The sequence below is a fragment of the Pezoporus occidentalis genome, unplaced genomic scaffold, assembly GCF_034315485.1.
Source record: "Pezoporus occidentalis ecotype Australia unplaced genomic scaffold, CSIRO_AGI_Poc_V1 ctg21, whole genome shotgun sequence".
Taxonomy (NCBI): domain Eukaryota; kingdom Metazoa; phylum Chordata; class Aves; order Psittaciformes; family Psittacidae; genus Pezoporus; species Pezoporus occidentalis.
The window spans coordinates 899299-925385 of NW_026913964.1; the positions used below are offsets into that span (position 1 = coordinate 899299).

The window sequence follows — 26087 nt, forward strand, 5'->3', positions numbered from 1 at the left end:
AGCCACAGAATTTGTGGCTCTCTGCTCCATTCCAGACCTCATCTATACAAAAAACATGACTCGAGAATGTGTGCTTCCTACTGTTGCTTCCATCAAGCCCCTGTAACCAGCTTCACTTTCCTTTGTAAAGAGGCTTTATTGCTTCATAAAATGGATGTACAAGTCATGAGTAAACCCCCCCAAATTACTGGGGAGGGAAGCAACACTCAATGTATCACAGGCCATAAAAGACATTCAAAAAGAACAATATTAGCCGAAGAGTTCAAAGAAGATTTGTGTGACAAAGAAACAAAATATCGGCTCTGACACAAGAAAAAGCTCTTCTGAATACCAATGTGTTCCATAAAGTGACAAAGAAGCTCAACTTACCTCAAAGGAGATTAAGTAATATAACATAGCACCTGAGGAAATGGAGGAAAGTAGAAAAGAGAGACAAGCAAGCATAAGCACAAAGAGAATGAGGCCCCTAAAGTCTGTTTCACATAGCTGCTTTGCCTTCACAAAGGAGATTTATATCTTTCCCTTGGAAATTCAGCATTCAGGAAAGTGGACTTAGTATAACTCCATAATAATACCATCTTTTCCAGTCCCCAGGAAACTATAATACTGATTTACTGGTCAAAGAAATAAATGTGCCTCAGAGTTCCATACAAGGCCTTTCTGAAGTCAATCCAGCTCTACGATGGATAATCAAAAGTGGAAAAACACCAGAAAGTACTTGTGTAGATAAAAGAAGCTTTCTAAAGGCCAGTGCTCCTGTCATGATGGAATAATTTTCATTCTCTAGATAAAGAGCTGGAGATTAAAAGTAGAAAAAGTTAAATCATACAACCAGCTCCCTGGGTCTCGGGATGTATTTGCTTGTTGGGGACTACACTTTACTGAAATGCTTAATCATTTAAATTGAAAACTGGAAATACTTCATATGTGATTCACTTGAGCAAATGTTGAAATCAACATCTGTGCTAGCTGCCTAGACTGCTGCTACAGTCAATAGAGAGAAATAGGCACCTGCAGGGGAAGGTTCATCTGTTTTTAAAGCAGTGGTCTAAACCAGGGTCAGATGAACTGTGTCCTAAAATATCTATTTCTCTTTCCTGACTGGAAGGAGAGTCCATATAACTCAGATGCATACAGCTAGTTTGTAGGCATCTGAACCTAGTGGTGGGTTTGCTTCTTGAAGCATCAAAATGATTGCAGTACCTCACTTAAGACTCGAGTACGGACACGAGGTTTGCAAAAATTAATCCACTTCTCACTATGACAACTGGAAATTTTACTCTGGAGAATGCAAATACATGTCTCAAGCTTCTATACAATCTATGACACCAATTAGAATGAATCAACATGCAGACCTTACAGTTCCAGATAGACTTTAAAGGACAAGCAAAATGCAAGGTGGAGCAACACTGTTTTCCTGAGCCTGCACGTTGCTGCAAACAGGACTTCAGCAATGATTAAGAGCACGAACAGTCATCAGAGCAAAATTCACAAGTCAGTTTTGCTTTTACAAAATAATTCTCCATTGGATTAATGTCAACAGAGCTGTCCCTCAACTCCTAATCCTATGTTTAAATGCAGCTTAAAGAGCAGAGAGAAAGATTATAAACCCCAGATTTCTGTTAGAACAACATATTTTCTTATTGGTAAACAAGGCAAATGAGTCCTAAAATAGTACTAATGATGAAGACTGCAGGTGTCCAAATCCATGGCCTGGCAGAAGAGCTCATATAGCCCTAACTTACCAGCCCCTGACAGAAGGGGAACCCTAGAATTGTTCCCTTACCCTTCTCCTGTCAAGTTTTGTCCCATGATACAGGTGGTTGTGAACAGGTTGAAGATCAGTCCACACAGACCACAGCTCCTCTCCCTGTTCATTTGCAAAGGGTTCTCTGGGAAAAGCACAGGCAGGATTGGGCCACCTTCACCAGGATGCCAGCAGGCCACAGCTGGTCACCATCTTTCCCCATGTCCTACTCAGGAAAAGAAGCATCCTATGTGCATTGTCTACAGCCAGGAAATGTTAGACAACTACTATAGATAGACCAACTGTACTGTGTACACAAATAATGCAGCTCTCACCAGCCTGTAGTATAAACTGTGTCTTCCCTCCATCTGGAAGGGTTGGGCACAGCTAGAATAAAGTCTCTATTCAAGCAGGAGCATTTACTAATGCAGGGGTCATTTATTCCACACGGCCTGAAGTCTGATTAGGGATCATTTGCTTGTCCTGAAGTACAGTGTTTACATAGCATGAGTTGCCAGTTGGGGCTCTTGAACACTGCTGTGGTACAAACAAATAAAATAAGCCTTATTCAGACCAAATGCCAAAGAAGAGGCTGTTTGCTTGCCCACATTCAAGATTAAATACAGAGGGCTGGGCTAACCTCTCCACACAAAGTAAACCAGATACTGACCTCCTCTGGCAAGGATAAATGGCTATGGTGAAGCCGCTTTAGGACTCAGAAGCAGTAATTTATTAAAACTGAGAGATTACTCCTACCAATGAAAGGCAAGGGGACTTCAGCACACATGAGAAAGTGTCCAATCTCAACCTCCATTTCAAACGCTAATTACTTTCCAGTATACTCACCTGATTTTTTCCTAGCTTCCATGAAGGATAACAAAAATAGACTGGTACAGAGATCTTCATCTTTCCTTTTCCAAATGTATATAAATGATGTAATTGCACTTTCAAAGGTTTATAGCAAATGACTAGGAGAGAACTGCACAGTGAACTAACACTACATGTGACAGAGCACAGAAACAATACTTTCAAAAGCAGAGAGCATTTTCTCCTAAAAAAAATCTTGGAAAGAGAAGGTATACGGCACTATAATTGCACATGTAAAAAATCATTCATGGTCAATGGATGTATGGCAAGTTATTTTAAATGCTACATATCTGATATACTTCAAATGATGCAAAGGATGCCTGGAGCACAAAGGTAGCTTCCATCTTAGTGAAGATGAATGCACTTAAAGATACGTGCTTTCTTAACATACATATCTGATAAATCATATACATGTACTGGCAGTCTAATCTAGCAGGAGGGGCTTACAGGCGTTTTCTAAAAGCAAAAGCTTGCCATTGTGAAAAGATTTCTTAATTATTATAAATAAAATTATGATCATGGAAATTAAACACCTGGAAGTATTTTGCCAAAATCATCTAGCTTTGAACTAAATCACCAAGAGAAGAGTAAGGAAAGAGCAATTAATTTTCTCATAGGATTTCAGTTAAAATCCAGAAGGCAGCTTGTCTCCATTGGCATTTAAGTTTTTAAGAAGTATGGGGCATTCACTCAATTGATTTTAGGACAAATGTATTTGTATTATTATACCTTTAATCAAGACTTTAGCGTAAGGCACTGTGAAGCGGAAGAAAAATAGACCTTCTAAAGTCAATCTTAGCTATGCTAAGAGTAAGACGTTGGTTCACATATAAATGGCCATAATAAATGTTTGTAGCCCCTGCAATAAACAAAATTAAGCCATCCTGAATAGGAGAACAGTAATGTATGGTAAGTGAGGAGTTCAGTCTGCCAGAAACTTCATGTTTGGCTGCAGTCCATTATTCCAAAAAGGTTAGACGTCATTGAATTTGAGTATATTACAAGAGACAGTGTGGAACAAAAAATAAAGACAAGGAATGAAAAAGAAAACCACAGCCAGCTTGACCAGCATCCTAATGTGAGCACTCCTAACTGTGAGACTGTTAATGTCAGCCAGATCATCACTTCAGGTGGGTTTTGGGGACCATGAGCTGACCTTCACTAGCAGCCCTGTGCTACCATCACCGTAAGCCCAACGGCTAAGCAGTCAGAGAGAGTGTATCATCAGAAGGGTTTACGAAAGCACAAGAGCTCTGCTGGGCCAAGCAAAGTGTCATTGCCCCCAGTTTAAGGGCAGATAGAGGGAACAATTGTGCAGTTCATTTACAGACAGAGCGCTTGCAGCACAGCCTAGTGACAAACCCTGACTTTGTGCATGGCAGGCTAAGTCTTGCTCAAAACCACATTCTGCTATACTTCAGTGATAATAGAAGGAAAACAGCACTACACCGAACAGTGGGAGAAATCCCTCAAATCTTCATGATATACAAAGCCTGAAGGAGTGCACATTATAGAAGGATTTAGTTTGCTGGCAAGAAATCAAACATATAAACCAAAAATTATTCATAAGGATCAAGACAACCTTCAAAGAAGCCAGAAATCTAGGGGGAAGCAAAGTATTTCCAAGTAGTTCCACTCTCCTTGCACAAGCCAGGGAAGCTCAGAGAGGGGTCATAAATAATGGACTTTATTTTCATTCTTTGCATATATGGTCGCTGGTGCAGTGCCCAGTGTCATCCGGAGATGGAAGCTGATAGTAAGCCATTTTTGAATACTCAAAGATACCTTAAAAGGGACCTTTTCTTGGAATAGGAATGGTCAGTTTCTGGAATTCAGACTCCTCGTAAATTACTAATTGCTTTACACACTCTTCAAGTATAAGAGCACTTTTAAGAAAAAAACATTTCTGGTAATAAAAGCCTCTGTAAGCTAAAAAAGTCAGTTATTTCAAGATGCAGTGGTTAAAGGCAGCCTATTCATTTTAAGGTACTGATATGAGGAAAGCTAGTGCCTAGAAAACATAGGGTTGAAGTACTTTTAGCTTAACTGAGGTCTAAGGTAGAGAACAATGTCTGTGTTGTAAGTCTGTGATAAGATAACAGAGTTTAGTAACACTACTAGCGTAAGTGAATTATTTCTTCCCATTCTTCTACTTATCAGTTGGTTTGGATACAGTGCATCCTGAACATCTGCTAGCTTTGGATACTCTTTGTCTACACGTTCCATTTTGCTTGCAATAAATTTTATACGAAGGTCATAAGGTTCTAAAACTATGTCAGCTATCACTAGTTTAGTCCTAGATAATTATTGTGAAACAATTACAGGAGCTGCTCTTCAGAAAGTTACAGATACCTTCAGAAATCCCTGATATGGCTGGTTTCAGCTAGTTTTGTGGTTACTGAGGCACCCAACTGTGCCAAAGGTGAAAAGCACATTGTGAGGAAGACTGCTTACTTCATCCTCAAGACCCCTGCCCACGACCACTGGAGGGCAAGTGCACAAGCACCAAGAGGAGGAGACTTACGATAATGAGTTCCTGGAACTAGCTGTAATATTCCTTGCCTTTTCACAGAAATCTAATGAATATGTATGTTTGTGTGTAATAAATGTCTGTTTGCTTTACCCCTCAGTGTGCAAGTTAGGAGGAGTGATCCCCCCTTGCACACGGCGCCGTAATAAACATACCTGCTTTATAACTCTCGAGTTGTAGAGTCTGATTCCGTGCATCAGTACCTCTTTAAACATCAAAGTAAACAACCAGTAACAGAACTCCCCTTGAGCAGAGAGTCACCATTCATTTGAAGACATTTGATGTCTTCAAAGCAAGACCAGAAAATCCTTCTCAAATATATGATCTAGCTTAAGCCATAGTTAATGGTTAAATGTAAACCAGTGTTAATGAAAGCAGCCCTTCCCAAACACTCGTATTGTGAGCAGTTCTGGTCACACCAAAATTCAATCATGATTAACTGAATCAAGAATAGGCACACTAAAATGTTGGCAAGAATAAGAGCTCTACCACAAGAGACTATAGGTTGTTTAAGCTGGTAAACCACAGCCTTATAAGGGACAGGATCACTGCCTGCAAATACAAGAGGAACGGAGCAGCAAGAAAAGAGCCATTTAAACCATAGAATTATCTTGGTGGAGAAGTGAGATATACCAACCATGAATGCTTCTAGAAAAATCTTAGTATGGAGCACTCGTGATCTGGAGCAGCCTTCCAGTGCTAAGAGAAGAAGAAAGCAGATAAAGAGAGAATCTAAGAGTGCACAGAAAGGGCTTAGGCCCCAGGCAGGGGGGCAGCAGGCAGTCTTCCCTAGGACTGAGACTTGGAAAGTCAGGTTGTCCCTTCCACCTCTGAGCTCATACACAGAGTTCAATAACTTGGTAACCAGTTAGTACTGGAAAACTAGGATTTATATGTGTTTTATTTTTTTGTTGCTTATTTCTAAACAGAAATTTTTTTTTCTTTACAAATGGAACATCTATTTTTCATCAGTTCTCTGACATCTCAGAAGAACATGCAATAAGAGGAACACATGGTAAGAAGAGCTAATTTAGGATCCAACCTTGAGTAGCCTGTGCAGTCAGACAGGACAGCACAAGAAGCTCTTCACTCTACCACCAAGAGAGGTGGACTTCACAGTTCATAGAATCCAAGAATGGTTTGGGTTGGAAGGGACCTGAAAGATCATCCAGTTCCAACTCCCCTGCCATGGGCAGGGATACCTTCCACTGAACCATGCTGCTCAAAGCCCCTGTCCAACCTCGCCTTGAACACTGCCAGGGAAGGGGCAGCCACAACTTCTTGTGGCAACCTGTTGCAGTGCCTCACTACCCCCATAGTAAAGAACTTCTTCGTAATATTGTTAATTTAAATCTCTCCTTTTTCAGTTTAAAGCTGTTCTGCCTTGTCCTAACAATATATGCCCTCCTAAAAGGTCTCTCTCCAGATTTCTTCTAGACTCCCTTTAGGTATTGGAAGGCTGATCTAAGGTCTCCCTGAGTCTGCTCCAGGCGGAACAAGCCCAACTCTCTCAGTCTATCTTCACAGGAAAGGTGCTCCAGCCCTCTGATCTTCATGGCCTCCTCTTGACTGTAAAGATCTTTCAGCTCTTAAAAACAGAGGGACAGAAAACCAGTAGGTGCCAAAGAACCAACATTAAGGTCTAAGAGATTCAGATAAATAACAAAGCAGTTGTGCTCTGCAGTGGCCAGTCTCAAAGCATGTATCCTTCTTTCTAGAGACTAGATCCACAGGCCCTGGATTCAGCAACCCTTTCTGCAGCACACTGAAGTCAGTAATCATATGACAGTTAAAGCCAAAGTCACATCAGCCTAGTAAGGAAGCTGTTGGAGTTGCTCTTGCTCTCTCTACTTCAGAAGCAGCCTACAATAAAATTATCAAAAGACACATACTAGGACTCAAGAGAGCTTGGTTACCCTTCTGACAGCTCACCTCCTATCCTTAGTCTCATATCTTTAGGTCAGGTTCCATCTCTTAACACACATACATGGGGATCTCAAGGAGAACATTTTTCATTAGTAGCTTAGCAACATCTGAATGACCTTCCAAGCTTATAGCAGAATCTTTCTCTTCGTCTTGCAATACAAAGCATTTGCTGGGAGTCGGAAAACGCAAGAACGAAATATCACTAAGCTCCACCATTCCTTGGAAGTAAGACTAACCCTAATAGAAGTAACTAGGAAAAAAGTATTCAGGAAGCAAAAGTCATAAGCTTTCCATTACCACTTCATTGTCGTAGATGCCCTCACTCTCCCCTTCTGTACACAAAGCTTTCCCTCTTTGGAAAGCATAAAGAGACCCTTGTGTGCTCAGAACTGTAATGTGAAAACAAAATTGTGTGTTGATGATCTTGAAACTATTTAATGAAGCAGTTTCAATTCCACCCTTCCTTCCTTCCAACTCCACCCTCTCCTCCAAGAGGAGAGGTTGTTTAGGTTAATATGGAGGGAAAAAAAAAGCAAGCTAAAAATAGCCTCCTTTTTGCCTTAAAAAAGTTAAAGCTATGAATAAACAGCCTGAAACAGGAATGCAATTAATCTGCTCACTAAATTCCTACATTGCTTTCTTGTTCAGTTCTTCAAAATATTTTCATAAGGATCAAACATGCAGACTTGCTTCTGCAGAGCCAGTGGTATCCCAGAACTGCCTGCTTCCTTGCAGTAAGGTAAACTGGCTTTGGCATAAGGAGGAACATGTTATGAGACTGTTAAACAAAGATAGAGTACAAGATTGTTAAATAGTGGCATATTTGAGCAATGTCCTTGCATCCTAGGAACAAGTATGAAAAAAAGAATTAAGAAAAATGCATCAAGAGAACACAAACACATTTCTATTGTTTTCCTTTACTGTGGAACAGATTATCTCCTAAGATCTACCGTCTCACTAAAAAGCACTCATGCTGTTATCCCTGTTTTAGACCCAAGTCACATCTGTGCCTGACAGCAATAGCTGTCAACACTGAAAGAGCACGGTGATCAGCCATCCTTTTCACCCTGAGCTGGGAGCCAAAGCAAGGTTGGCTCATATATTTGCAGTGCAGAGCCAAACTTCTTTAATCTACTCTGTTCCCCACACTATACCGACATAGCAAACAAGCACATCAAACCCCAGGGAGTGTCCTTGCAATCTGAATATTTGAACCCTAACTTGATTTTACCCTATTTCTTTTCCACTGCACCTCCAGTGAGATTCAGGTAATGCCATAAGAGTCACATGTACTACCCTATCAATGCAGACAGAAGCCTCTTGGCAGAGTTGCGTTTCATTCCCGTATTCCCAGTTTCCCATAGCATGAAGCATCACAGCATGCTGCTGTGGGGTGCTATAGACACTGCTATGATACCTGGTATGAGTTACATTTTAAAACAGAAAACCACCTCCCTCCTCTTACAGAAGATGAGCCCTCTGGAAAGAGAAAGGAGATGCCTCACTTTCATCTCAGAGTTCAGAGGGAATGTTTTATAGCTGTCAATCCTATCAAGATCCTACTCATTGACACAACTGGGACAGCAATTACTTTGAGGTAGGCTGTGCAGACATGAAATAGCCAGGGTCAGAAAAGGACATCACCTGGTGACATCTGGAAAACAAGGTGATCCTGAAGTAAATGCTGAAAGCCAACACACCACAGGCAGGCCAACCGAGTTAAGCAGATTTGACTACACAAGGCAAAGCCACATGAAGAACAAAGCAGTACCTGCTACTGGAACCCCAGGTAAGGAACATGCAACCAAGTTGTTTGCAACCTCTGGTGTCCCAGGTCCAGGCAAGCACTTTCACTCAGAAATGAGACACACTTGGTGACCACTGGGACAGGGGATGCTAGGATCTCATGCTCACACCTCTGTATCCCTGGCACGGCTGCATTTCCCACCTATACACAGTGCTCATCATCTCATTTTGACTGCTAGAAAGACTTCAGGGATACTATTTGGGCTGTAGAGAAATATTAAAGAAAGACATCCTGGTTAATACTTACATTACTTCTTCAACCATTTTACTGGAGCATTCACTGGCTCCATGTTTACCCTCCATTCCTTTCCAAGGTGGAAAGTGTCCTTTAACAGAAAGGACACTGGCACAAAGACTAAGTTATGCTACTGAATTCTCAGAGGGAATCCAAGAAGGAATCTCAGAGGGAATCTGCAAGCAGACCAGGGAGCTGCAACTGGACTTGCAGAGTTCTAAATTAGTTGCCAGACCTTTCAACAGGCATACCAGCCAACATTCACTTATGCAGCTGACTGAAAAGTCTGGTGGCTAAACAAAAGAAAAAGCAAGTCAGAGATAAAAGTCAAGGATGGTGTGGGTCAAGGTTAGAAGTAACTGCACCAGCAGGACTGACAGTGCAGCATCTACTATGCATCCAGCATCATATCAGGGCTGCTCCACAGCAAGCTTTGCTCAAGCAGGTACAGCTGCAGACTCCTGCCTTCTCAAGGGTGCAGGAGCCAAATGTTACAGCGCAGGAAAAGCCTTTGACGCAATTTTTCTGTAACCTCACCGTTTGCTGCCAGCTAATTTTAACAGATGCAAGTAGAGGTGGCTTCTGTGGGTTGAACAGGGATTCAACTTTCTCAGGGGACTGAAAAGAATCACAAGGGAATAGACACTGACTCAAGAGAAAGCAGTGGAAGTGTGTGGAAGCAACCCTGCATTTGATCTGAAAGGCAAAATCTTCAAAAAGCAGCCTAGGCTGTTTCTTTGCAGAAAACACAATGTCTAGAGCTCCTTTACAGCATTTAATGTATCTGAGATTGTGCGCACAGTCACTGATCGCAGTGACACCCCTTACAGTGACTCTCTTAAGACAACCACAATCATTTGAGATGATTTGTCAGGAATGCTAATTGATATAAATCAGCATGTCTTTGTCACAGCTAGTAGATTCAGCCAAGTATCTGCCCATGCACCAAGAAGGGTCTCCTTTGAGCAGTGTTCTCTGTCAGCTGACACAAGACCCATCTCACTTAAACCCTTTATCCTTCCTGCACTTCACCCAACCAAAATTCATGGTCCACAGTAAGATCCATACATCAGAAAAAGTGTATGTAGACAGGATCAAGAATCTAAGTGATGAACAGGTGAAAGGAGAGGGAGGGGAATTCACAGGCAACCTCTGTTACAAAATCATGGTCTTTAGCAGCAAAGCTCACTTGCAGGCTTACTCTCTCTCAGAGGAGAGTACAGAGACTGAGCTCCCCACAGCTTTTTAGCTTTTTTTGCAATTATAAGAGTCACTTCTGCACAATACCAAATCAGAAGGAAAGAAGGGACAAGCTAACCACTTCATACGCTGTGGAGTTCCCCATTACACCAGCACCAAGTGCTTTGTACCTGGGCCACAGAGAATGGAGTGGAATTCTAAGAGTCAAGAAATTTTGATCACAGTCATCAGGAAGAACAGTTGTAATGCACGGTAAAACCATGGCCTTGATCTATATTCCTAATACATAAAACATGTCTCAGGCCATGTCTGTCGCACTGGAAGTAGTCTTCCAGCTAAGCAGTTGTTTTTTCCTTCAACTTAGCCTCACTTTTAACTACTTTTGATTAAAATTATTACTTTCATTCAATATTCAGTTTCTGACAAGTATTATTCTCTATGTATGCTGCAACCTGACTTTACCCTTCCAGGCAAAACATACCAGCACACTAGAAACAACCTCTCCTATTTTACAAGCCATATACAATTTGTGCATCTGCAATATTGACAAGGGCTAGAAATACACGTTGTGTCCAATTCTCTTTCTATAACCTTTCGACAGTGATTTTGGGATCTTTTCCTTTTAAAGCATCGCTTCCTCCTGCTGTTGTTACTAGTTCTTAGCAGAATCATTTACCTTAGCACAATTACTTCCCTTATGCCCAGACCCATAACCCAAAACCTATACAACGTCAACATTAGATGCCATTTAATTGTACAAGTGTCCTATGCTCCCTTAAGCACTTACCAATATTTTTTGTTTATTGAGTCTTCAAGTTTTCCTCCAAGCAAACACTTGCACATGCATAGCTTTGTTCCTGCCCTTCTAGACTTACAGAGGGATTTCTCACAGGAGATACATGACTGATATACTCAGCTCTCCCAACCAAGACAAGACAGGTAAATAACTGTCTGAAAACCAGAGACAGCTTTGCAAGAAATTCTTATGCCATCATTTTGAAGGGTGAGAAATATTAAAATCACTTGAGTGTATTTTACTGAGTTATTGCCAGAAGAGAATTATTGACAGAAGAATCACAAGCAAGTTATGTGGACATTCACAGACAGCTGGTAGGGGTAGGGAAGCATTTTCTTCACTGTATTTCTTTCAAGTAGAAAACAAAAGAGTTTGTGGGAATGAAGATTTTCCAGAGTTTCTGTTTGGTATCCAAATAGCTCTGAATTAGCTAGCTCTGGCACACTGCTGAGAGAATTCCCACTGTTCATTTTAAGAGGATACTCAGGAACAGACTTATGAACACTCCAGCACCAAGACTTCCTCCCCTTTCACATGCACAGCCTGTGACTAGATGCCACACATGTATGATGTGTTTGCTTCCTTGCTTCTGCAGGGAAGCCTGATCTTCTGTACCCAAGCAATAATTTTCTTCCCTCCTTTTATTTATATAATTTTTCTTTCTGAAGCTGTTCTCACAAATTCTCATCTTGGTCATTGGATGAATATCTAGAATACACAATCAAAGCACTCAGTCTTCAGTCATCATTCCTCCACAAGGTGTACAGGTGGCCAAGAAAAAGGAGCTTGCAATGTTGAACTTCCTGTATGAGCTTTTGGGGTGGGTGGGGAAAGGTATGTATGCATTTAGCTTGGGACTGGAAAATCAAATCTTTCTGCAGTAGTACATGAACTGACAAAGTATAAATAGAAAAAAAGATTCTTATCACAGACAACAGCTAACAAATCCTCACTGGCAAAAACAGAGCGCATGTAGGAGAAACTCACTCTGACTGGTGGTTTTGCAGTTGACACACAAGATGCAGTTGGAAGTAGCTTTTGATCCTCCACAGCAGTAACAGCCAGCTTCAGCAATACCACTGCAAGACAGAAACCAACAGATTCATGAGTAAAACAGGCAGCTAGTGATCAGAAGTCACTTCAGGTTCAGATTTTTCAATGCAAGATTACAGCTCCCTACTTCACAATGCTCTCCTCTCTGTACTACCGCACACACTTTTCAACCTCAATGAAATTTATTACTAAAATGAAACTCAGGTCAACAAATGAAGATTGGAAAAATAACATTTAAAAGAGGTGACTTCTTCTCATTGAATCCACACACAAACTAATGAAGTGAGAATGAACACGAAATGGAAGGAGACTAAGGCATGTTCAGCATGCAGAGGAAAGCCCGGGTAAAGAGTGCCTACAGAACAGTACCCTGTAATTTATGCTCCACCAGCATCCCAAGGAACAAGCACTGCTGCTCCCAGGGAACAATACACAGAAAGCATTCAGAAGAGAGAACAGGATTGTTTCCTGTACAGGGAGAAGGTCTTGGAAAAGGAGAGTAAAATTAATAAATACTTCTAATCATTCAAGTTTCTACGACTGACAAATGCCAAAGCAGCAAGCTCCGCTGGTGGGAGCAGTTTACCCAACAAATACATGCAAATGAAAAGCACCTTCTGCTGGGAATGGTAAAATTGCATGAAGTGATGCTGCATAGGGAAAAGTAAGGTTATAACCATACTCAAATGCATAATCAACTAACAGTTCAGTTCTACCTACAGAAGCAACAGTAAAGTCTGCACTGTAGACAAGCCCTTTTGAAAAAACAGTCCTTTTTCCATGTGCAAACCACTGTGCATGGTTTGTCAAAGAGCACCTCGTAGCTTTTGCTTAGGTGCTTAATGACACTAATTTCCAGTTGCTCTAGAAATCTAGCACAACAGAAAGCAGGCTACATCCCTGTTACGCGCAGGAGTGTTGCTGTCCGAGATTGTACTGTCGCACAAATCAAGCAGGCCCCAAAGGAGAATTGGCAATGCATTCCCTAAACATAGCTTTATTTTGTTTTTTCTAAAACAAAGAACTAAGGAGGTAGATATCAAGTGTTTGTTGAGAAGAGAGCTGCCTGATGATTTTTAGATTTCTTTTTTTCCTCCTAACTTGACAAATACCAGAAGCCACATCACCTTTTAAGGCAAAAGGCAGCTGAAAGTGAAATCCTTCTTTCTTTTAAGCCAGAGTGACTCATAACAGCAAAGATTCTTCCTAGGAAAACAAATTCAATCACAAAGCAAGACCAAGCTAGAAGCCTTAGTAATAACAATGCAAATGAATCCTTCTTTTCCCTTGACTTTTGTGGATTGGTGTTGGCTGGTTCAGCAGGTGTTCTTAGCTATTGCAGAAAAGAAAACAAGCTAGACAGACTACTGGACTGACCCAGTCTTACCATTCATTTGCATCCCTAGAGAGTGCAGTACTACAAACACAAGCACAGATGCACAGGAATGCAATTCATCTCTTAATTATGCAGGAATGCAGGGGGAAGCATGTATCTGAAGTCGTATCTACACTGCAGTCAAACATGCTTTCAGCACAGTTGACAACCAGAGCAAGAGACAAATCAGAGTAGATGCAGAAGCATACACACAACACTGCCCCCAGTGAGCCTGCGCAGAGGTGTATAACCCAATGCCACCATATCTTCATCAGGCCTGTTAAACAACATCAACGATACTTAAGTCATATACGGCTATTCAGACTGCAATCCTGCCCCCTGAAACAAAGGTTGTCACTGCCATCGGAAGTGGCAACATTACACTGGTGAGAGGATGTGATCTCAGTAGGCTGCATCTAAGTCTACTCTTCAAGTCTAGAAGACATCAAAAATCCTCCTCTTTGAGTACTGTGGCCATTGCACAGATTTCCCTTGACTTGTCTAACATGGGAGCTCAGGAAAGTACAGTTTAAGCAAAGAAGGCACCGGCACCACCAGCAGAGACCAAAGCTCCATCTCCCTCTCCACAAATGAACTGCAAATGAACTATAACCCCAGGCAAAACATTTTGTCTACTTGTGCCCCGCTTTTGTTGTCAGGTTGACTTTTTTTTTTTTTTTCTCTTCTTTTGACCAGGGACCATCTTTTACAAGATGTTGATGTTTATTTTTCATGTGTTGCTGAGCACAACAGGGCCTCTAAACATTAACTTGAATAACAACAGGACCATCAGCTGCAGTGTAACTCCAATTAGTGCTACAAGGCTCCCCTCAAACCCAGCTACAGAAGACATCATGCTCCAGAGACCAGAAGCATCTTTCTGTCCTGGCTTGTGTCAAATACTTACTGGCTCTCTGGCATGCAATGACCTGGAGTCCATCTCAAGAGAAGTCTCTGACACATTCCAACTGTTTAGATATTTTTTCAGGCTAACTTCAAAGGTTCTTAAGGGGGCAAACTACAACTTAGCAAGAGAGGGTGAACTGGAATCATAGAATCAACTAGATTCGAAAAGACCTTTAAGATCAAGTCCAACCTTTACCCCAGGACTGCCAAGACCACCACTAAACCATATCACCAAGGGCCTCATCTACACATTTTTCAAATAGTGTGGTGATGCCACCACTTCCCTGGGCAGCCTACTGCAACACCTGATCACCCTCGCAGTGAAGAAATTCTTCCTAATATCCAATCTAAACCTCCCCATGCACAGCATGAGGCCGTTTTCTCTTGTCCTATCACTGGTTACTTGGGAAAAGAGACCAGCCACCTCCCCTCTCCATCCTCCTTCATCTGTAGCTTCATCCTGGGTAGGTGGTCTGTAACAGACTCCTAACTGCTTGGTTGGCTTTCCCCCTGTTCTTCACCCACATTCAGCCCTCTCACTCACAACATTGAGTTCAAGGCAGTCAATGCACTCCCTGACACACAACATAACCTCAATACCTCTTTTTCCTTGCCTATCCCTTCTGAAGAGCCTGTAGCCATCCATTGCAGCATTCCAATCATGCCAATTGTTCCACCATGTTTCTGTGATTGTGACTATGTCATGATTTTCCTGCTGCACAATGGCTTCAAGCAACTCCTGTTTGTTGGCCATATCGTGAGCACTGGCATAGATGCATTTAACTTGCCCTGTGGATCTGGCCTTTAACAGTGGTGTGCTATCCCCTGACTCATTTCTAGTGGGCCTGATTTTATCCCCTTCCCTTTTGGAATCTAGTTTTAAAGCCCTGTCTATGAGCTCTGCTAGCTCCTGGGCTAGAATTCTTTTCCCTCTTTGGAACAAGCATACCCTGTGGGTCACCAGCAGGCCTGGTGCCATGAAGACTGACCCATGGTTCTGATGCTGACACCAGTCCCAAAGCCAGAAATTAATCTGCAAGATTTTTCTGACACTATCATTGCCATTGCTTGTGACTGGCAGGAGGGACGAGAAATCTGCTTGGGCTCCCAAACCCTGGACCAGTCATCCCAAAGCCCTTAAGTCCTTCTTGAGTCTCCTCAGGCTTCCTGCTGAAGAGATTTTCTCATTGCCCACCTGGAGGACTAAAAAAAAAGATAGCACTCGCAGGACCGTACCAGAGAAGTGAGTTTTCTAGTAACATCCCTCACCCTGGCCCCAGGGAGGCAGCAGACTGCCCTGTGAGCCAGGTCGAGTGGACACATGGGGCCCTTTGCTCCCCTCAGCATGGAGTCACTAATCACAGCCACTCTTCTTTCTTCCTAGTAGAGTTGGTCGCAATGCAAGGCAACTCTCTGACTCTTCCATGGCGACTCTTCTAACCTGGACGATCCCTTGCCCACTTCATCATTTTCCTCATTTTCCTGATCCTCAAACACCAGGGCCTCCGATCTCGGAGCGGCCTGGGCCGCTCGCGCTCCCTGGGTGGTGTTTGAACGCCCCCTGTGGGTCACTGCGGCCCTGGGCAAGGCCCGGTGTGACCCGGGGCTGCTTCGCGGCGCCGGTCCTTCCGGAGCGGGGCACCTGGACGCTGCCACTTCCCCACGCTCCGGTGCTGGAGGCGTCCTCGGCTGAGCTCCTCAGCTCGGCAAATGACCGATTGATCCTAACGCCCAAATTCAAACTGTCTGATTAAAGATCTGTCAAAGCTCAGCTTGGACACCATGGGCTAGACGGGAGTCCTGCTTTCTTATTTTCTTGCTTTGAAACACATGTACTTGCTTCCCCCACTCTTGCGTTCTTCCCTGGGCACTGCTGTCAGAGACAGATCCAGGTGACTTTCTCTGTGACCCAGGATGGCTGTTTCTTGGGGATTATATTATTCTGCAAATTGATAGAGGAATCTGGTTTCCAGGTGCAGGACATCTCAGTGCCCTACCACTGCCCAGAGCTTACTGCTGCTTCATAGAATCACAGAGTGGTTTGGGTTGGAAGAGACCTCAAAGATCATCTAGTTCCAACCCCTTCCCCTAGACAAGGTTGCTCAAAGCCCCATCCTGCTTGGATTTGAGCACTTCCATGCATGGGGCAGCCACAGCTTCTCAGGGCAACCTGCACCAGTGTAATTTCTTCCTAGTATCTAAAATCTAAATCTACCCTCTGCCAGTTTAAAACCATTACCTATCTCATCAGTCCCTGATAAAGAGTTTCTCCTTATCTCTCCTGTAAGCCCTCACACCACTCAGCTTGACTTCATCAGCAAACTTGCTGAGGGTACACTCAATCCCACTGTCCTGTAAAAGGCCAACAGATTTGTCAGGCACAATTTGCCCTTGATGAAGCCATGTTGGCTGTCACAAATCACCTCTTTTTCTTTAGAGAGGATCTGCTCCATGATTGTGATGGGCACTGAGGTGAGACTTACAGGACTGTTTAAAGGCAAAGAGTGAATTTGGAAGTTAGGAGATAGGACCATGATGTGCTAATATTGCCTGAGTTTTCATTCTTCTGAGCCCAGTCAGGTTTTTTTTTTCCTTCCCCTTAAGCCAGAAAAATAGCTTCACCCCCTCCTATTTTGAGGCAAGAGCCATAATGTGGTAAGGACACTAAGCTGCACCCATTTGGGCAGTAGTTCTAAGAAACGAAACCATTATCAACAGAGACATGATCAAAGGCATTTGACGGTAACTCTTGAAAGGAGGAAAGACTTCACTGCGTGAGTCTTCCCATGAGGCATTACAAAGTGACCTCTGTTTGCTAGTGCCCACATAGCTACACAGGGCCAGATATTACCAGGGACAGCAGGAAGCAGAGAATAGAATCATAGAATAATTAGGGTTGGAAAGGACCTTAAGATCATCAAGTTCCAACCCCCCTGCCATGGGCAGGGACACCTTATGCTAAATCATATCACCCAAGGCCTCGTCCAACCTGGTCTTGAACACTGTCAGGGATGGAGCATTCACAACCTCCCTGGGCAACCTATTCCAGTGCCTCACCACCCTAACAGGAAAGAATTTCCTCCTTATATCCAATCTAAACTTCCCCTTTTTAAGTTTGAACCCATTACCCATTGTCCTATCCCTACAATCTCTAATGAAGAGTCCCTCCCCAGCATCCCTACAGGCCCCCTTCAGATACTGGAAGGCTGCTATGAGGTCTCCATGCAGCCTTCTCTTCTGCAGGCTGAACAGCCCCAACTTTCTCAGCCTGTCTTCATACGGGGGGTGTTCCAGCCCCCTGATCATCCTTGTGGCCCTCCTCTGGACTTGTTCCAACAGTTCCATGTCCTTTTTATGTTGAGGACACCAGAACTGCACACAATACTCCAGGTGAGGTCTCACAAGAGCAGAGTAGAGGGGCAGGATCACTTCCTTCGACCTGCTGGTCATGCTCCTTTTGATGCAGCCCAGGATACGGTTGGCTTTCTGGTCTGCAAGCGCACACTGCCGGCTCATGTTCATTTTCTCATCAACCAGCACCCCCAAGTCCTTCTGCGCAGGGCTGCTCTGAATCTTTTCTCTGCCCAACCTGTAGCTGTGCCTGGGATTGCTCCGACCCAGGTGTCCTGATAGATCACAGACAGATCGTGCCTGATGTTACAAGGGCATGCAGGACATACACATGTAGAACTACTCACAACTCCCCATATTGAAGGGAACACACAGAAATTCCTGATGCACACAGATCAGGCACAGCCACCTCCACCAGTGGCAAGAGGCATTTTTTCGTCTCGTCTTTGCTTTCAACTGCTGCCTCTACTCTTGCATTAGCGGACAGTGCCTGTAACAAATAAAAAGTTATTCTGTGAAGTCCTACTAAACACAAGAGGCTGTTGAAAATATATTTTAAAGCAGATATGAACACTGCTTATTCTTGCTTTTAAGGCAAAAAAAAAAAAAAATAACAAAAGAAATGTCAGGAAGTTTCATCTCTGTACTACCACCTACCCCTATATTTTGGGGGGGGGTTAAATTAAGGTTACATTGTATTTCTTGCCCACATGCTCTCTCTTCAAACAAAATTCCACTTGACAATCCATTTGCAAAAATCCACTTGCAATCATTCTATTTATTTGAAATCTCTCCTTTCAGTTCTTATTGCTTGATACATGATGTCTCCTTACCCACAGAAAAGGCTACAACTCTGCCATGCCCATATCCATCACCATGTACCCAACACCTAGCAAATCTACCAGATAAGCTACCTCCAGCTAATATCTGCACAAGCTTCAATTCTTGAATTACCCTTGGGGATTCTGCTATGTTTTTATACATATATATTTTAAAAAAAAACAAAACAAAACAAAACAAAACAACCATTGGACAATATCAATAGTTACTCCCTTCCCACTCTCCTTTTTAGGTTTTCCTGAACTCTACACTGATCTCATCTTCGTTACATCAGAGTTAACCCTGACAACCATATTCCTGCAACATTAGTTAACTTGCAGAAGTCAGGCTAAGGAGCTCTGCCAGTACCCAGCACTGAACATGCAACTAGAGACAACAGCACCAGCTCAAACAGTCGCTTGCGGCACAGAGCCACCAAAACTTCAGACATCACAGAAACAAGCAGAGGTGCTATGTGGGACATGCTACCAGAGGGCACAGGAGCAGCTCCCACAACACCCTTCTGTGCCTGTCATAATTCAGACACTATTACAAACTGCACAAATATTTTAATGGTTTCAACAGTTGTAATTGAATCAAAGTGATTAGAAGTCTGAAATATGAAACCTTAATTAAGGTCAACAGCTTTAAACTTGGTTTCTATTTTTAGCTGTCATGCCTGAAAAAGGACTGACTCTCCCTGCTTAGGAACTATGAAAAGCTACCAATGATACACTAAAGTTCAGCATGCAAAGTTGCCAAAGATACATCACCATTCATTCAACTAAGTACTTACGTAATAAATTACACATTTATTCAATCTTCAATTTTTGCCATTTTTAGATGAATGAACGATGGTTTTCCTTTTTACTGAAGTTGGGGTGGGTTTTGTTTGCTTGTTTCTTTTCTTTTGTTGTGTTTTTTTCTGTTTAACTTTTACTTTATGTCAAGCTGTCCTTGAAGGAAAACGGAAAGCCAGTTAAAATCTGCAGAATCAGTATTTATTTGCTACCTAAAGTGCCCTAAACTTGATGGCTTACTGAGAGAAGAAAGTGGATTTAACAAACCTCACATTTAAAAGTTTGTGAAATAGTATAGTCTGTACTGCAAGAAAGAAAGTTGACTGGTTCTACCAGAGTGAAGAGAACAACTCGCCATCCTTCATTTAGTCTTTCTTCAGTCCCTCCCCAGCCCAAGCTACAGGGAATTCTCAACTCTCCATCAGTCTCACAACTTCACAAGTTACCTGTCATGGAACTGATATTGTTGTAAAACTTAAATGACAAATATTCTCCCTACACCTGCAGAATAGGCTACTGCTCTCACTGGTTATCCTGGCACAGCAGTGAACTCTTTTTTCCAAACAATTAAGCCATTGATTTCCTGTGGTTAGAGCACTTTCATTTTCCTTTAAAGCCCTAGCCAAACCTCCACTGATAAATACTTTTTCATTTAAGTGCTATTAAATTGTCAGGGAAAGTTTAAATTTTAATCAGATTTGTCATTATTTCAAACTTACCATTAAAGAGGTTTCTTTTCAGAGAATATATTTAATTTCATATTTACAATTATACACACACAAATTTGATTTAGACATAGCACTGGTTGCATGCATTGATTTCAATGCTTCTCCAGTGATTCTGAACATGAAGCCATTCCAGGGCTTTGGGAAACATAGAGTGCGTTTAAAATATGACAGGTACCTTGCTTCTGAAATATATTCTCAATGGACATAGCCAATTGTCTCTCACTGTAAGCCTTGAAGCAGAGATCGTAGGTATTTTCTAAAGGAGTTATTCCATTTCCCAAAGAGCTGACACATCTCCTATATATCACAATATTGCATACATTTGTCCCTCTGCCATCTTTATGAGCACTATCCTTCCCACTCTGTAATGGGTATGGACCCAAGACATTATGATGAAGGCAACACCAGCAGACTATTCCCTGCTCTCCAAGCTCTCTCTGGCAAGTGTAATGCAGCACTGCCTGGACTAACTGGTAGTTTACTAGCTAGGTCCAGAGTCACACCATACTCTTTCAGAGGCCCACCTAATATCACGGCATGACATTGAATCATAGCAACACTTTAAGTTGCCCTGGGATCATCCACAACACTCGACATCATGCAGCAAGATGGAAGTTACCTTCCCAAGGAGTCTGCTGCTGAGCTGGGAGATGAACCAAGTACCCCCATGCTCCAGGGAGCACCCAGCTCCACGGGGAGCAACAGCCAGGTAACTGCCATCCCATAAGCATGCCCTGAGCAAACACTCAGGAGCACCTGTATAGGAGCAAGGTAGACAGGAAAAGCAGCCAGTGTAGGCAAAGGAAATTTTGGTGGTAACAACAGTTTACATGTCTTTTATTTCTACTGAATTAGCCAGGTGAAGCACTTCAGGACACAGCGCTGAGTTCTCTAATGCTGCAATGTCTGAAAAACAGTCAGTCCACACACCCCCCTCCTCTGTTAAATCTTTCCAGCTTTTCCTTTTAAGCTAGAAACTCAAAATTACTGTTATCTTAGTTTTGTTGCTGTCAATACACGAAGGCATTTGTTTTGATCACAGAAAATCTCTGAGGCAGTAAACTACCTCATACAAGTTTTATGTAATACACAGTATTTCTAGGGAGAAGACACACCTATCTTATCTTTGCCCTTTGCGGTAACTTCACAGAGTTAAAACAACACATTCCCAATTTTGAGGAAAGACTAGATTTTTGGCTCTCTTAAATCAAGTAAGTTTTTCGTGTCAAGTTGTAGCAAATCACTCTGCTCTGATCTTCCATCTGGCCACAAGCCCCCACGCTGGCAGGGCACTGTAGCATTGGCTGTGAGCACTTCGGCCAGCTATTAGAAAGTAACACTGTTGCTGGCCCAGAATTAGTGCAGCCATGGCAGGCACTTCGTGGCAGCTGAAGAGCTGCTGTGCAGTAATTTAAGAGCACTAATGTTTGTCAATATAGTGTGAGCACTAAGTGGGTGAAGTAGAGCACAACTCAGGGGCCAGGATAGCAGCATTCACATTGTCCAAAGAGTTCTTCACTTTGACAAGTGTTGCTCTAAGGAACTTTCTGACAGTCTTAACCACTGGGTTTCTCCACAGACTCATAGGCCCAAGTCCCCTTCTACCTGGGGTGAGCACTTGCATTCAGTTTGCTTCCAGCCAAACCCTTTCAGACATCCCACCCCCCCACCCCCGGCCATTCTTGCCACAGAGCATCCCCCAGGACTTCACAACCTGCTGCCCTAATCTTCTTAAGCTCTGCAAAAATTTGGATGCCCTGGGTAGCTCTCTCAAGCATACAGTCCCAGTGATAAGGCGAGAAGCCCATTACAGGATAACTGCACAGAATACATTGAAAATGCATTTGGAGTCTAAACAGGAGTCGAATTATCACCTTTCAGACAGAATCAGTAACAGTTTCCAACTCACACTTCTTTGCAAAGTTCAGAAAGTATCATCTAAACCAGTACCTAGATACTAGGTATCGATACCAAAGATACTAAACAACTATACACATTGCTGGTACTTCAAACACCTTCACTCCAGCGAAAGTTTTAAGAAACATATTTAATGGGACCACCTAGCACCACGAGGCCTCAGGATAACCCAATGAATCTCATGAAGAATCGATATAGCCTACTGCACTTGCTTGTGTAGAAATGAAGGTTGTCTTAAACCACTGCAAATATTTTTTAGTATTTTACAATCAGCTGAGAGACCCCAAATGGCTTCAGCATCAACACCTTTCAATTATTTAGAAGTTTTTTGGAAGTTTTATGCTGAGTCAGTTACAGTAAAGCCACATCACACCATACTGGTTAAAGCAACTCAACAGCAGATGCAGTTTATTACCTCCTCTCCTGATTCCTCTTCCACAGGCAAAGAAGTTACCAGAAGGACTTGAGCCTTCACTTCTCTGCCCCTCAGTTATCACACACAATACAGAGGACATGCCAACTGATATGTTTTGAGACCAAAATCTGCCCTTTGATAGCAGAAATCATCCTTCAATACCTATTTGCTACATCTAGCTCAGGAAATTTCTGGTGTTGCTTGGGGAAAACTGAGCAGTACAGCATATAACTGATTACCTGCTTACACTTAAAAAAAATGGGGGGAAACAGGAAAAAGATAGATATATATATAGATAGATATACATGAAATCATGAAAAAAAAAAAAAAAAGCAAAGCTCCACAGAAGTCTACGACAAATTAGAAAGTCCAGCTTTGAGCTTTAAAAATGTATAGAAGACAAAAATCATTCATCTCCAGGAAAATCCAAATTTAAACGATTTCACTTTGATTGATAGTAGTTTTCTGCTGTCACACAAGAGTTAGTCAAGTAGATGAAATGCTACATGTGGAGACTAAACTTGCAGGGATAACAGCCTTTTACTGGCCACTACTAGTCTAACAACATTATGGCTAACCAGCATATTTCTTGTTAGAACCACGCTAGGGACCCAAGTCAATAACAACTGTAATGTCTATCTTTACCTCTCCCCAGCAGTTTCTGCCATCTGCCTTTGCTCTGCTGTCTCATCTTCAGCCTGGCACAGTCTAAAACCACTCTCTAGCTAACTCTTCATATGCACGCTGTTATTCACTTTGTACAGCTAGTGCTCTACTCTCTTGCAAACACAGTGCTTGGCAGACACCCATCTATTATAACTAGCATGCACTACTCTAATAAAGACAAAACACCCCCAATCCAGAACCCAAAAGAAGGCAGGCTGCTTCCAGTAATGCCTGCTCATACAGCGCTGTAAGCATCACTGATGCACCAGGGTTGTCTGAAATCCGTGAGTTAGCTGTTCCCTGCCTTGAGCAGGTGGCCAACCAAAGCACGCATTTGATTTTCAACTATGAGAACTGCTGCTGCTGCTACCTAGAGTAAGACTATACTTAAGAAATATGCTGCAGCTGTATCAAAACTTTGAAACACTTAAGGTATAAGTAAACTCCTGCTGTGAAGGTAACATCCTCTTGCTTCTGGTCTGCTTTAACTTTAGGTAGTCCACGGGAGAATAAGGCAGAGGGATGATACCTCACAGCTGGATGGGAACAAGAGCCGAAAGTCAGCCACAGGAAGTCAAGCAAAGTCTAGAGCTGGCTAGAAGAAAATAATTCCTCTTTATGGGCAGGCTGTGAAGTATAAGCTGATAAAATTTGCTCATGTTCTACAGAGCATGAGAGAGGCTTAAGAAACACCATGTAAACTGAGAAATAAAAGTTTATTGTATGTGGCCTGTGCTTTCCATATGCCAATACCAGAATATTCTAAACAGTAAGCCAATTTCATCTCCTGTCAATGCACATGTAGCCAGCAGTTCCACACTATCTCCTTTCTACACCTTAATCTCACAATGTAGATGACTCATATCAACCATTACCTCTTCCACTTCACTTCCACTTTTCTGCAAATATTATTAAGAAATCCTAATACAAGGAACTGGTGATATTTCTTAACCACACAAACATACGCATAGCTGTGTCTGCCCTGCAGCCCTCCACCTGGAAGGAAATCCAACCACTGAGTGAGTGTGGAAAGAGAGGAGGATGAGACTCCAACAATTTGGAAACTCCTTCCCAGCAAAGAAAGCACAGATTACCCTAAAAGATGCATCTGTGCAAGTTCAATGCATTAACAAAGCTACCAGGGTCCTCAGGTTTCCCCTCAGCTCTTCACAGCCCTGCCATGCTTGTCTAGGACACAGGTTCTCAGATGGGGTGAAACGCATGACACTCTACCCAGATCCATGAAGAATGGCCAGTTTATACTGATTGATGATCTGGCTCAACATATCCAAGGAACTGACACACTCATCGGTTATCCTAAACAGCAGGATATTACAGTAATTTGTGACAGCTGCTGTGCATAGCTTTTTAAAATTCTATCCTATGCCTTCAAATACAGCCAGCATTGGACATGTCCTTTACTAGGAAAAAAAACATCTATAGTTCAGCACCCTGTACAGCCTAAGTGTTACTTGCCAGCATTTACAAAGCAGCAACACACAGCATAAAGGTTTTGCTAAGACAAATTCACATGTACTGATTTCAGTGAAAGTAAACTCAAAACCACCTTCATCTCCTCATTGACAAAGCCAAGCTTGACATCCTCCCTCCCTCCTCCGTTAACCACCCAGTTCTCTTTTCTGACTTTATAGTGTTGCATTTCTCTCACTTTTAAAAGGCACACAAAGGCATAGCCTGAATTCATAAGGACAGAACAAAAAACAATTTCCCTAAACCTTCTGAAATGTCTCAAACTCTAAATATTTAAAGATACCCCCTTATGCCCCTCTACACAAATACCTCTTTACAGTCCTCAAAGCGTCACTCCACCTTTGCATCTAATGTACCTAATGTACCATGCCCTTGCTGCTGTACTTACTGCAAAAGGGTTGGCACAAGAGAGCAGACAGGACAGGACAGCTTGGGCTCTTTCACCTCCGGTACATTTGTACAACATGTACTGTCCCTGCCTCTGGGCCGAGAGGCTGGGGGGAGATTTAAACAGAGGAGGCTGGGAGAAAAGAGAAACAATTTATCTCATTTACAGGTTTTCAGACCAGTGTCTCCAGTCACTTCTTACCATTAGAGGTCAGGAAGGACTTTGGCTACTGACAGGCATTTTTCCCTCCTCCTCCCTCACCTGAGAAGTGATGATATTTGCCTGGACTTCATGACTTGAATTCACAAGTAAAATGTCACACACATAAACAATTACAGCTCTACCTACAACAAATGAGGTATGTCCTGTTCATACTGGTGGTAACAGCTCTCTGGAGTAACATAAGAAATTCCCTCACAAAAACACCCCAGTGGTGTCCCAGACTTGTTTGCCTGACTCTTTGCCTTTTGAATTAATGGACTTGAATGTATATCAATATATGGAACCTTAGGCACATACAAGAAAGACAACTAGTGAAAATAATTCCTACAAACCCAATAATTCCTCTTAGAAATGCCTTCAACTGTGTCTGCAAGATAAAATAAACTAACAGTCTACAGGCTGTGGGGAAGAAGAATTAAAAAAACAACCAACCATGGAAGGGAGATGCGTGAGTGGAAAAAGAATACAGCAAAACAAGCTGAAAAAGCTCTGCATTTATCCCCTCGTGGAAGCTATCTGGACAAACCCCAGGCCTGATGCCTTTTTGAGTAGAAGAATCAAACAAGCAAGAAAAAAAAGGAGACTGAAGCCCATTGCCACTTTGTTATAGCACTGATGGAACACAGCAGGAGGACTCAGGACAGCTCTTCCCATTTTGTGCTCTGATAGCACTAAAACAACTTCACAAGACTAGCGCAACGCTCATGCCTCTGCTCCCTAATCCCCACTGTGGTAGCAACAGATACTGTAAAGGCATAAATCCTGTGCTATAAAGCTACGATTGCAAGACAGCATGCTACAAGGAAGAGAAATTGATTCTAATTACAGCTCTGATCCCTTTACTCCTGC

At 42.5% G+C, this 26087-nt stretch overlaps 1 protein-coding gene across 5 annotated transcripts in view; it reads right to left on the minus strand.

The window, feature by feature from the left end:
- Nucleotides 1-26087, minus strand: part of TSPAN4 (tetraspanin 4) — a 468448-nt gene that overhangs the window by 380482 nt on the left and 61879 nt on the right. For 2 of the 5 annotated variants that reach the window (XM_062619100.1, XM_062619101.1), the window contains 2 exons: nucleotides 12095-12186; nucleotides 11099-11999 (listed from right to left, as the gene is read on the minus strand). In XM_062619100.1, the coding sequence (XP_062475084.1) occupies nucleotides 11099-11154 (56 nt within the window). In that variant the 5' untranslated portion in view covers nucleotides 11155-11999; nucleotides 12095-12186. Of the gene's footprint in view, nucleotides 1-11098; nucleotides 12000-12094; nucleotides 12187-13287; nucleotides 13305-26087 lie in introns of those variants that run through there. The other 3 variants (XM_062619103.1, XM_062619104.1, XM_062619102.1) reach the window with 2 other exon arrangements.